The sequence below is a fragment of the Ochlerotatus camptorhynchus genome, unplaced genomic scaffold (assembly GCF_037179485.1).
Source record: "Ochlerotatus camptorhynchus isolate MF236.1 unplaced genomic scaffold, CSIRO-AGI_Acam_v1.1 ptg000266l, whole genome shotgun sequence".
Taxonomy (NCBI): Eukaryota; Metazoa; Arthropoda; class Insecta; order Diptera; family Culicidae; genus Ochlerotatus; species Ochlerotatus camptorhynchus.
Genome location: NW_027040756.1, coordinates 590053 through 602363, shown reverse-complemented (window position 1 = coordinate 602363; position 12311 = coordinate 590053). Strand labels below are relative to the sequence as shown.

At 41.5% G+C, this 12311-nt stretch overlaps 1 protein-coding gene across 1 annotated transcript in view; it reads right to left on the bottom strand.

Annotated features, from left to right (window-relative positions):
- Skeletor (DM13 and DOMON_DOH domain-containing protein skeletor) overlaps positions 1 to 12311 on the bottom strand; it is a 59139-nt gene that overhangs the window by 21791 nt on the left and 25037 nt on the right. Inside the window, exons 2-3 of the mRNA XM_065227072.1 lie at positions 8269 to 8424; positions 7842 to 8189 (exon numbers count right to left, since the gene is read on the bottom strand). Of these exons, the coding sequence (XP_065083144.1) occupies positions 7842 to 8189; positions 8269 to 8424 (504 nt within the window). The remainder of the gene's footprint in view (positions 1 to 7841; positions 8190 to 8268; positions 8425 to 12311) is intronic.

The window sequence follows — 12311 nt, the reverse complement described above, 5'->3', positions numbered from 1 at the left end:
AAATATTTCTATTTCGATATCAATGCTTTCAACTGTTGATTTTCAACAAGAAACTATTGAAAGTGTTTAATGTCAAGCATTGTTCAAAAGCATTGAAATAACTAGCAAATCCACCAATTACGTACATGCATATGCTGCTTCCCCAACACAGTCATCAGAAAATCGTTTCTAGACGAAACATGTCGAAGTAGCATTCGCCTCCGATCTTCGGGCGCGTGCAAATAGGAAGGATGCAATTGCGTAATATTTTGCACACTCATCGCTATATTTAGAGCCACACACCCCCAACAACCACACAAAATGCTCTCCAGAGTTGTAATCTTATAACCAAACTTGGAAGCAGGGGTGCAATTAATTTTGATCGATTCTCTTCATCGTTAATAATTCGACGGCAAACACATTCATTGATACGTTTGTTGTTCTGGATGAAATGGTGCGTAATAGGTTTGTGAAGCCATAGTCATCAAAAGAGGAAATCGATGAAGAAGCATCGGACCGCTTTTGGTAATTGGGTTAAACCAAAGATGAATACTAAGATGAAACTGTCGGAAGAAAAACTTTCTATTGTAGTGTCTTATTTCACGGTCCCTTTCATCCAATGAGAACCCCCCGTATTCAAGGTAATTTTATGATTTTGCTGCCCCTTCGGAAGAGATGAAATTTTGCGCTCATTTTTATCAAAACAATCACACCAAAATCAGAGATGTCCCATTTTTTAATTACTCGATTAACAACTAATCGATTATTTTTTGTTCGCTGTGCTGCCATTTTTCCACCAATGAGAGTGCAGCACATGTTTGAAACGATCGGTGATGATCCTGTGGAGATGTTAATGCTTATATCGGCATGATCTAACCGATTATAAATAGTTTACTTTTCGGTTCGTTAATCGATTAAACGATTATTTGAATGAAAATCGGACATCACTAGATGAATGTGAAACGTTATTTCAAATATAAGGCCGTTCATAAATAATGATACAATTTGAAAGGGACCGGGGCTAATAACAAATTACGTCTCCATGGTAACTGAAATAAACACGAGTGTTCACCGGTTGGTTAAACTTGCTGGTTGCAGTTCTGCTGTTCGACATTTTCGAAGGACCACAAATAAAAACATGAAAATACTATATTTTCTAGGGATGCCTAGAAGTCCAATTATTCGATTAACGATCAATCGTAAAAAAATTCCAGCTATTCGATTCAATATTTATCTAATTTTCAATTATTCGAGCGCGTAACCGACATCCCTTCTTATTTCTACTCGTTTGATTTAGCACAGTAAAGAAAATAAATAAAAGTACTGACTTATCTGAAGCATGACGTGAAACAGGATCATAAATTCGTTGAAAAAAGTGTTATGCGTCTTTCTGCTAAAGACTAAGATTAACCAACTTGTTGAGAGAAGGAGTTTAACGAGAAAAACTAAAAAGGGGAGGAGCGTTAGCTGGGTGGACACTGATATTCTGCGGTCTTCCAACCTGTCGCAGATACCAGTTCAACCCATGTCCAGCAGCAGACGGGCCGAGACTTTTGTGAGTGCCTAAAAATTTAACCGAACAATATGGGGTTGTCCGGTCCGATATGCTGATCCAGCTGCCTACACGCCATCATCATCTTCCAAATGCTTTAAGCCTGTACTACCATCGACCCGTTCAAATTCATATAAAAAAAAAAATTCAGGGCAATCATAGTCATTCTAAAGAGTATAAACAGAAAGAACCCCGCACAAATTCCTATTTATACACAAAACACAAGCTCCTGCTGCAGTTAACAAATAACATTTATTATGTAAACCACGTAGTCCTACGTCACCATTGCGTAAAACCCCATTGGACTGTCCCTTGTAGTTTTTTTTTCTAAATTGCATAAAATCTTGAGTATAGAGGAAATATGCCATCACCATATCGATTTTGCTGCCTTGGAGAAAACTTAAGACGAAGAATGGAATCCGAATGTTTAAAGTGCCTACCATATCAATTATGCTCAGAATTCTGAACATTTTGTATAAAAAAAAAATGATAGCTCCAGGCCACCAGATGTTTGAATGAACATATTGCTGAGATTTCTCCATTTTACACAAGGCGCTGTGCCATTTGAAAACAATCGCTGGGTTCTATGACCACTTTTACGGTGATTCCGGAAATCCTTTTTCTTGCATATTTCCTCTATGCTTAAGATTTCATGCAATTGAGAAAAATCGCGGATCACTAGGATTACTTTAAGGAATTGTGTTCGCAATAGCGAAACTTCCTAACGTTCACCACCGTCAGCCGTGTCAACGCGCCACTCTCCGTCAAGAAGCATTTACAACACTCGCCGAGTGTTGTGTGTGTATGCGTTACGAATAGAGCCGTCGTAGGGAGAGAGTGAGAAGTACAGCCGACCGTCGCTGGCTTGGTCGAATTAACAGTGAGTTTCCATCGACCAATCACAGAGCAGAATGTATCATAAATGTAACTTTTTCGTAGTTTTTTGATATTATAAAAGCAATAGCCGTTTTCGAACCATTGTTTCTACAACCATCTGGCACTGATTTTTAATCAGTGCCTCAGACTTGGCTACTTCCCCTCGTGTTGGAAGTCAGCTAAAGTCATACCCATCCGGAAACCTGGGAAGGATCCGTCCTCTCCTTCAAGTTATCGACCAATCAGCCTTCTCTCAGGGTTATCAAAACTGTTCGAAAGAGCACTGTACCACCGGCTCCTAACATCTGCCGATGAAAACAACTTGTTACTCGAGGAACAATTTGGTTTTCGGAAAGGCCGTTCGACCGTCCACCAGCTGACTCGAGTAACAAACATTCTCAGACGGAACAAGTCTGTTTCGAAAACATCTGCCATAGCGTTGTTGGACGTTGAAAAAGCGTTCGACAATGTCTGGCACGCTGGCCTGGTGTTCAAATTGCAGCAGTACGGTCTTCCAATGTTCCTAGTGAAGATCATAAACAACTATCTATCAGACAGGACGTACCGAGTCTCTCTGAATGGCATCACATCAGATGCTTTCAACATCGGTGCTGGGGTTCCACAAGGAAGCATCCTTGGCCCCATCCTGTTCAACCTGTTCGCCTCCGATATGCCGGCTCTCCCTGATGGTGGATCGTTGTCTCTGTTCGCAGATGACACATCCATCGTCTACAAGCGTAGGGTCATCGGAGCTCTGCCTGCCAAACTTCAGAGAGGCCTGGACGTCCTGTCTGAATATTTCAATAGCTGGAAGATCCGTATCAACGCGGTAAAGACCCACACTCTAAATCTCCTAGACTTGTTCCGTCGGAGAATAACAAGATCTGCCTGAACGGCACAGTGGTGGAATGGTCCAAAGAGGTCGTGTATTTCGGGCTAACACTAGACAGCAAGCTTCTTTTCAGGGACCACGTTGACAAAACAAAAACCAAGTACAACATCTTGATAAGATCGTTGTATCCACTTATCAACAGGAAGTCAACCCTGTCCCTGAAAAATAAGCTTGCTGTCTACAAACAAATCATCCTTCCTGTAACCGAGTACGGTATGCCAATCTGGGAGAGTTGCGAAAAATGCCATCACCTTAAACTCCAAAGGATCCAGAACAAGATCCTTAGGATGGTCCTTAACAGTCCCCCGTGGACTAGAAATTCTGAGATCCACCTCCTGGCTGGAATTCAGACATTAGAAGAACGGAGAGTATTCATCCTGGAAAGGTTCAGAGACACCTGTCTGAGATCAAATCATCAGATCATACGTGATCTAGCACGTTAGGTTAAGTTATACTCGTAGTTATGTAGGTTATCACTTTTTTCAATTCAAATAAAACACATCCCCAAAGGGATATTTTGTAAACTAGTTGAAAAACGCAAATATTAAATTAGAATATCAAATTAAACAAAGATGAAGAGCCAAGTAGGCTAATCACTTAAAATGATAAATCAATGTACTACCATCATCAACAGAAATAAACATAATTTTACTACTACGAACCATTGTTCAGTTTTATACGAGAAGCCGAAGAATAAACAGAGAAAAACGTCAAATCCAGTGTTTCTGTTTTCCCAAGCGAGAAGAATTTCCATGTTCTGACCGGATTCGCCGATATGTTCCAGCGTCGTCTCGAAACAGCTTGGGCCCAACCTTCGGAAACAGCGTGGTTTCCTCTCACTAGGTGTATATAGCTCACTACATTCTACAAAAGAGTTGAGTTCCTTTCAGAGCTGATTAGCAAGAATTTTCGGTAGACGAAGCTTATCGCTGGGTGAATTGGAAGCTAGCTTTGCTGAGTCGCATCATCGCAATCGGTCGTTAGCGGGCGTGTAGTGGTAGTGTACCATTATCGCCAATTCGTTTCGACCATCCAGCGTCGGCAGCGGTGCAAAGGGCCTACGTGAAAGACTTCCATCCTGGGCGGCTGTTCGCTTTTGCCTTGACCTGGGTCCAGGTCAGATTACTATCGACTTGCTTAATTTCCTTATTGAGGCTCCGCCGCCATGAGCCCCTGGGTCTGCCTCTGCTGTGATGTCCTGCCGGATTCCAATCCAGCGCTTGCTTGCAGATTTCGTTTCCGCCCCGTCGAAGTGTGTGGCTGACCCACCTCCACTTTCGCTCTCGAATTTCTGTTGCTATCGGCTTCTGATGACATCGACGATGGAGCTCGGCATTCAAGATCTAATTGTGAGGCCACCAGGCACGAATTATATACCGCAGGCATCGGTTGATGAAGACCTGCAGCTTTTGAGTGCTCTCCGCTGATACACACCATGTCTCGCTGGCGTATAACAACACAGATTTCACGTTCGTGTTGAAAATTCAGATTTTGGTGCGTTGACTTATCTGGTTGGATCTCCATACGTTTCGTAAGCTCGCAAAGGCAGCCCTAGCCTTCTTGATTCGTGCACCTATGTCGCTCTTGGTCCCGCCGTCCGACGCTATTTGGCTGCCAAGATATTGGAAACTTTCGACCTTCTCCACTGCTTGCCCCGCTACCGTAATATAGTTGGAAGGGTTGCCCGTGTTGATATCCAACAATTTGGCCTTGTTGACGTTGATGGTGAGACCCACCGCAGAGGAGCGTTCGGCTACGTCAAAACCGACTTTGGTTTTTGAAATCACACCCCTAATGTTGCCTTTACGTACATGGTATGTTTGATTTAAACATATCTAGATAGAGCTGGAATTAGGCTTAACAGCTTTTGTAAGCAATGACTTATCGTGATGATTTTTAGGAACTCAAGGCCCGCCCACGTAAACCAACATTACCGCCAGGTAGGGCTCACCCTACTTAATGGTGATGTTGATTTGCGTGGGCGAGCCTTGACTTTCAAGTCATCATCGAAAGAAGTCTTTGTTTACAAAAGCTGTTACGCCCTAATTACAGCTCTATCTTGATTTGGGAACTGACATCCGATGGATGACCTTGACAAATACTCTTTAACCAATGTATGGTTGTCCTGAAAAGTACCGTTTTGTCGTGATAGTTGAGGAATGCTGAGCTATTAGGGTTTTAAACACAGATGAAGCTGGTGGCTGTAAAATGTTTGGAATGAGGGTGATTTGCTTGGCATAGATGGCCCACAGCGGACTCACGCAGAGCTACTGATTCCGATCAATAGCGGTGCGGCTTCTTCCTCCTTCTATGGATGTTCATGTGAACTGCAGCTCACTGCTTGCAGGAAGCCTTTCGTTGTGTATTGGAGAACACCCAGACAACCAGAAGTCGTATAACAATGTACAGACAGTATCGTAAATAACTACAGTTTAAGTCAATATCGCATATAAGTATGACATACATCGCATTATGTTTAAGTTAAATCTTATAGAATGCAAATTTCCGACTTATATGCGATGAATCATTTTTCCATCGTACTGTATCACAAATTAAATCGGATTACATCGTAAGGCTTTTCAAATTGAAATTGTTATTACAGATTTAATCGTATATAATGTCAAATCAACTCGCTTAAAAAGAAATTAAAATTTGCACGTATATGGCCTCCACTTTTGTAGGTATAGGCCCTTGTTTTGCATTCTATACGATTTGTTTGTTTGTATATATGTTTGTGTATCACAGAAACAACTTTGAATATACGTGCATTCTGGTTGTCTGGGCAATGTTCAACGCCACACGCCAAAAGCACTGTTGCTGCAAGCTGATGCCGATGATCGGATACCACCAGCGGATACCGATCAGCAGTTGAGGCCAGCCTTGGTAGCTAGCTGCTTGCAGGGAGCCTTTTGTTGTGTACTGGAGAACACCACCACTCACCACGTGGTGATTGAATAAACACAGTTTTGTGAGACCGGGTGGAATTCAAATTTGAAATCTGTGTTAGGAAAATTGCTTTTCACAGGTAATCGGTGATAATTTTAATTATCATAGTAACAGTTGCAAATTCGTGCAATTTTCAACAGTGATATTTTGAAAAACAATAAAGTCTCAAATTTAACAGATGCGTTGAAATATATCTGATCGATTAGTGATAAAATTGTTGAAATTGGTCCAGGGGCAGCTGAGTTATTAACGTTCAAAATCTTTCATAATTGTGTTACATGTTCCATTTTCAGTTTTCACAAAGTGTATCCCCATATTAAAAACACAGACATAGTCCTAAGTCAAAAATTGTGGATCTTCAGGTCACTTTCAGGAATTGACCGTTTTCTCGGATATTCCGGATATCCAGAGACCCCGCGGTGACAGAATCGATATGGTGATAGCATATTTCATCTATGCTCATGATTGTATGTAATTTAGAAAAAATCACGAATATCTAGGTCTACTTTTAATAATTGACCATTTTCCTGGTGAATGTGGATATCGTTTAATGACCACCGGGGGACCAAATCAATATGTCACTGAGATATGTCTTCTTAACTAAGGGTTCTTCACATTTTCTAAAAAAGCATCGATCTCCAGGTCTACTTTTAAGAATTGACTATTTTCCCGGTGATTCCGGATATCCAGAGGGCCACCCGGTAGCAAAATTGATATGTTGATGTCATAATTCCTCTTTACTAATGAAGTATATGTAAGTTAGAAAAAATCGCGGATCTCTAGGTCTACTTTCTGGATTTAACTATTTTCCCGGTGATTCCGGAATTTCAGAGGACAGTTTTCAAGCCACTTGTTGTTGCAAAATCGATATGGTGATGGTATATTTCCTCTGTGCTCATGATTCTTTGCAATTTAGAAAAATCGCAGATCTCTAGATCTACTTTCAGGAATTGACCATTTTCCCGGTGAATCCGAATTTACACAGAGTCAACTTTCACGAGTTTTATCGTTCCGATTGGCCACCCACAACTCCAATCGGTTCCTTGTATGTACCGTTTGAAAGTAGATAGACATACCTTTCAAGTAGTAGCTCAATCTTAAGATGTGGTGACCAAAGTGCCGAGAACCAGTCATGTCAACATGAATCGACATGCATTTTGCTCGGGACTTTTCCGGGTTTTTCCGTTCCAGCTGGCCAACCACAGGTCCAATCGGGCTTCTATCTATTTAAAATAAAATAAAATAGCCATATCCTCCGATTGGTGGCTGAATCATAACGATGGGGCATCGCATTGCTGAGAACCAGCCATGTCAACTATGAATCGACACGTATTTTGCGGCCTTGGTACTTTGAGTAGGTTTCGATGGCTTGGGATTCCGTCAGTTAACCGGACAGTCAAGGAAAATCGGCCCCGCACTTTTCCGGGGATTCCTGTATGTAGCAAAATATTTTGTTAAAACAGCTTTTGCTAAAAACATTACACTTTACATTCAGTATCTAATCCTGTTAAATAATATATAGCTAAATTTCCAACAACCATGAATTACAAAAGCTTCTACCTCAACTGTCCACTAAGAGCAACTGATATATCCTACCTGGCGCTTCTCCATCGTAGTTAAAGTTCGGAATCAGCAGCGTCTGCGCATCGACGATCACAATGTTATCGGAGCTGACGTCGTGCACTCCGGCCAGCTGCCCTATCTTGGTCGGTCTCGGAAAGTCCAGATCATTCCGAATGACCACATCGCCGAAGTTGACACTGAAATCGTCGCACCAAATCGAGAACCACCGGAGGTCCCGCAGGGTCTTTCCCTCCGGAAGTGACAGGGTGATGTCTTCGTTACGATACTTCCTCAGTATACCGGAACGGCCGCGTTCATCCCGTAGCCGGTGGGCTCCCTTGTTGCTGGGAGCACGGGTGTTTCCCACGTAGAAGTAAGCAGCTGGGGTTCGATAACCGATCGGAAGGGGTTGATGTAAGATTGACCTGTATTGAAACTGATTTGAACGGAAATCACTTACCTGGGCCTTCCCCATCGTAGTTGAAGTTCTTCAGGAATAGAGTCCTCGCATCGACGGCATACACCGAACCTGACACTCCATGGTGCAACTGGGTGAGGTCGCCAATCTTGGTACCGTAGTAGCCCTGCAAGGCCTCCACGCTGGTTGCGATGCTGCCTGTGAATTAGAAAACGAGAAATTCCCCATTTAAACTCAATGCATAAGAACTTCCATAAGGTTGATTTCGAAAATTTACAACTGCCCGTTTCCGCTGTGGACCACCGAAAAAATTGCTCTCTCGTGCCGGAGCGTGTTTTCACTTTCCCATGATAGTAGAAAGAGAGAGGGATGAGCCACGCTATGCTCGCATGACCACACGCAGCGAGGTAGGCTCTGTTTAGCCCCGAAAACCACACACCATGTAAACATAGGCCAATAAAAATAATCGGGTTAACGACTTCCAGTGGCAGTCGCAGTCGCAATCGGTAGACCGCACGGAGACAGCAAAGTGAGAGTGTAAACAGCGGCGGCAGTGTGACAGACTAAATACCTCCTCGCGGTGGTAATTTTCCCGGAACGCCTTGTACGGTCTTGAATGAGGCTGGTGGGACGATGAAAATGATTTCCATATAAGCGTTATAGAGACGCGGCGAGCTGATTGGCTCGAAGAAGAAAACAGTCATCACACCGAGAATGGTTCGCTGTGGAAGCTTTCGCTGATTTTCCGCTTCGAACGGGCCTCAATCTAGCGGAAAAGTGATGCAAACAACGTTCCAACGGCTTCGAGGAGGTCTGAGTAGTGCCCGGTGTCCGGAGGAGAAAGATGTTTGATTGCAGGAAGAACAGACCCCTGAAAGGGGGGTAATAAAAACAAAATTGATGACGGGTGTGGTGAGAGAGTGGGCCTGGGGGGATGAATTGCCTAATCGGAGCGCTCTAATCGTTTTGAGTGATTGATTGTGGTGAGCTCGCTATGTGATGGAAGGGGCTAGTTGCCGCTTTGTTGGCAATTGAATAGCTTTGAAAATTGGACGGACGGACGGACGGACTGCCTGAATGCAAAGTGGATTGCCGAAGTGACTGTGATCGCAAATGCTTGCGAAGCGCCCTGGGAAAGGAGTTCAATGGCTGCTATGCAGCAGCTGCTGCAGAGAAGGGAACATTGGGCGAATGGCGATTCCTTCGGAGAGTGGTGAGGTCAAGTTCGTCAAGGTGGAATAATAGAAAATGTTTTGCAATTGCGTGGGAAAATTGTGTTGTTGCTAATGTGTCGTAATACAACTGCTGGAGATGGCTTGAATTATCGTCTAAATTATTCAATTATACCATTTCGTGTACCCAAATTAACAGATGCGAGATCATGCAAAATGAAGTATCATGACTTTTAAATTCTATTACAATCTTGTTTTAAACTGAATTGAAGTACAGTAATGCACCAAATACCAAACGGTTCGTGAATCCGTTATTTAGTATTTTGCGATAAATTTGTATTAGAGTGGTTCAAAATAACGATGTTGCAATTGATTTTAAATCAGGTCCTGATCAACCTCCCACAATCTGAGTTTATTTGAATGTGAACTCATACTGCACTGTCCCTTTGAAATGTATGTGGAAACTACTATGGGAAAGTGCACTTTATGTTCTCAACGTCCTAGCCCTTCGCCATAATGATTTAGGGAAAAGCTTTCTATCTGCTCATTCGCTACAACTTTGCTGAAGACAACTTTTTTTTATTAGAATTCAAGGTAATTAGGCGTTAATTGATTTCGATTATTGACTACTTTCAGCGCAACACAGCATCTAGCACTTATGACATAGTAGTCTGGAATGTTTTCCCTATTCCTCGCGCCAAGCACACCAATGTTGCCTGCTGAGCAGTTTAAAAAGCATGTCAGAAGAATCCTAACTATCCTGACGTTCAATTCAAATGCGACCTTCAGGAAAGATACAGCGAAGAGCTAACAATGAGAACGATAAGTTCACATTTCCTATAGCAATTCCCATATAAACTTCAAAGGGCCAGTGCACTATGAGTTTGCATAAAAATGAGCTCAAACTGTGGGAGAATTACCTGATTTGAAATTGATTCAGCTTCGTGGAGCAAAATCGATATTTTGAACCGCTCTAATATATATATGTGATTATTCTAGAACAAAATCCATAGATTTGTGGACTTTGTAAGGGTCTGGACCTCGAACCTTTATGGTATTGCCTACACTAACAGCAATCATGATCAGGAATAGCTCAACAACCAAAAATTCGGTGTCCTGAGACTGACCCTAAAGCCAAATATTATAAATTAACAATATGGTTCACTTCCAGAATTTCCATGTTTCTGAAAAGACGCATACGTAATACCCTCTCCCAGTGAGGAAGGTGACTAAAAACATTCGTGGCCGTTTTATTTAAGCGTGTAATCAATTCATAAGTTTAGTCAAATAAAAGGTGTTGCAAAAAGTATTAGCTTTCTCATGCATGTTACACGCCTACCCTGACGTCATGACATTGTACTACGTTCAGACTATAGTTGATATTAATAACGTTATAACGTAATATAATATGATATCAAAAGTGCCTAAATTACGTGATATTTGCTAAAGTTTGAATGTACTGTTAGTTTAGAAGTAAACCAAACCAAATAAAGAAAATGCAGATTATATCAAGAGCAAATTTTCATTACGTCGAATGTAACAAAGGTAAACAAAGTCGAGCTATCATTGTCAATCGGTGCTCCTGCTATTACACTATATACTGTCCGAATATAGGATCACATCTCATTTTTAAATTTATTTACCAGTCGAATTGCTTTTTGACGTAATCACCTTCCGATCAAAATAGTTTTCGATGTTACTTAAGTCACCCGATTTCTATGGAGATGCCGTTTGCCTTAAGTAATAGCACTGAGAAACCCGTGAAAAGTGTACTTTCGTCGTTTCGCTTTCTCATTATTAAAGTGAATAAATCGAACTGTTTGTTGCTAAGATGATTTCGGTGGTCCTAAAATGATGAATGGGCTGCACGTAAGGAGACGTAATTGATAATTCTCCCGAATATCCTGGTAAATACACTTTGACTTAAGTAACAATAGGGGCCACCAAACGACGTATAATAACTTTTGACTCAAAAACCAGTATTTTTTAGCATGAAAGCTAGCGATTTGCTTTTGTATGATTAAAACCCGGCTAAATATGTTAAACATTGCTATCACTATGAGATTATATGTGTTTAATTGGAAATAGGAATAACTTTTCGGTCATCAAAACAAAACTTTATTTTTCTCGGATCGGTGCGAATGTTACTTACGACATAATGAAAATTTGCTCTTGATATCTGCCATCCCTCTTAAAATACACGCTATTTCAAAACTACCCAAATTTGGGTAGGATCCACCCAGATCCGTCAAAACTGAACCTACCCAAAAATGGGTAAACTGTGTTGGGGGTGACAAGTTGACAAATGAACAACGTCGATCGGATTGATGTCAATGTTGTTCATTTGTCAACTTGTCACTCCCAACACAGTTTACCCATTTTTGGGTAGGTTCAGTTTTGACGGATCTGGGTGGATTCTACCCAAATTTGGGTAGTTTTGAAATAGCGTGTACAACATTGGCAACTGACAGGAAGAAAAATTTCAGCACGCTAAGAATCGTTTACTCAATTTTGGGTAATAGATTAACAAACACGGTAAGATAACAACACTCAACATTGTGTTTGTAAAAAGCTCAAGAACATAAAAAATAAAAAAAAAATCGATTTTTGTTAAAAGTACTCAACCGTCATGTTTTCACCGTTGTGTACTTTTAACTTATTTTTAGATGAAAATCATAGCAACCTGCGCTGCCTTTCATGCTGTCATTTTTGTGTGCTTCATCGCCTTCGTTCGTGGTCTAGTTCGTGGTCCATTATTGGCGTTGAAGAAAAGTTTTTTCTTCTAGAAAAGATTGACAGTTTCTTATGGGATTTTCGGTGAAGTGAAAGGAAAATACGAAGTCCGCCATGTTTCACGCACAGTCAGACGTTTACTTTCACTAAATGGATTATTGATGAAGATTTCTCAAAATT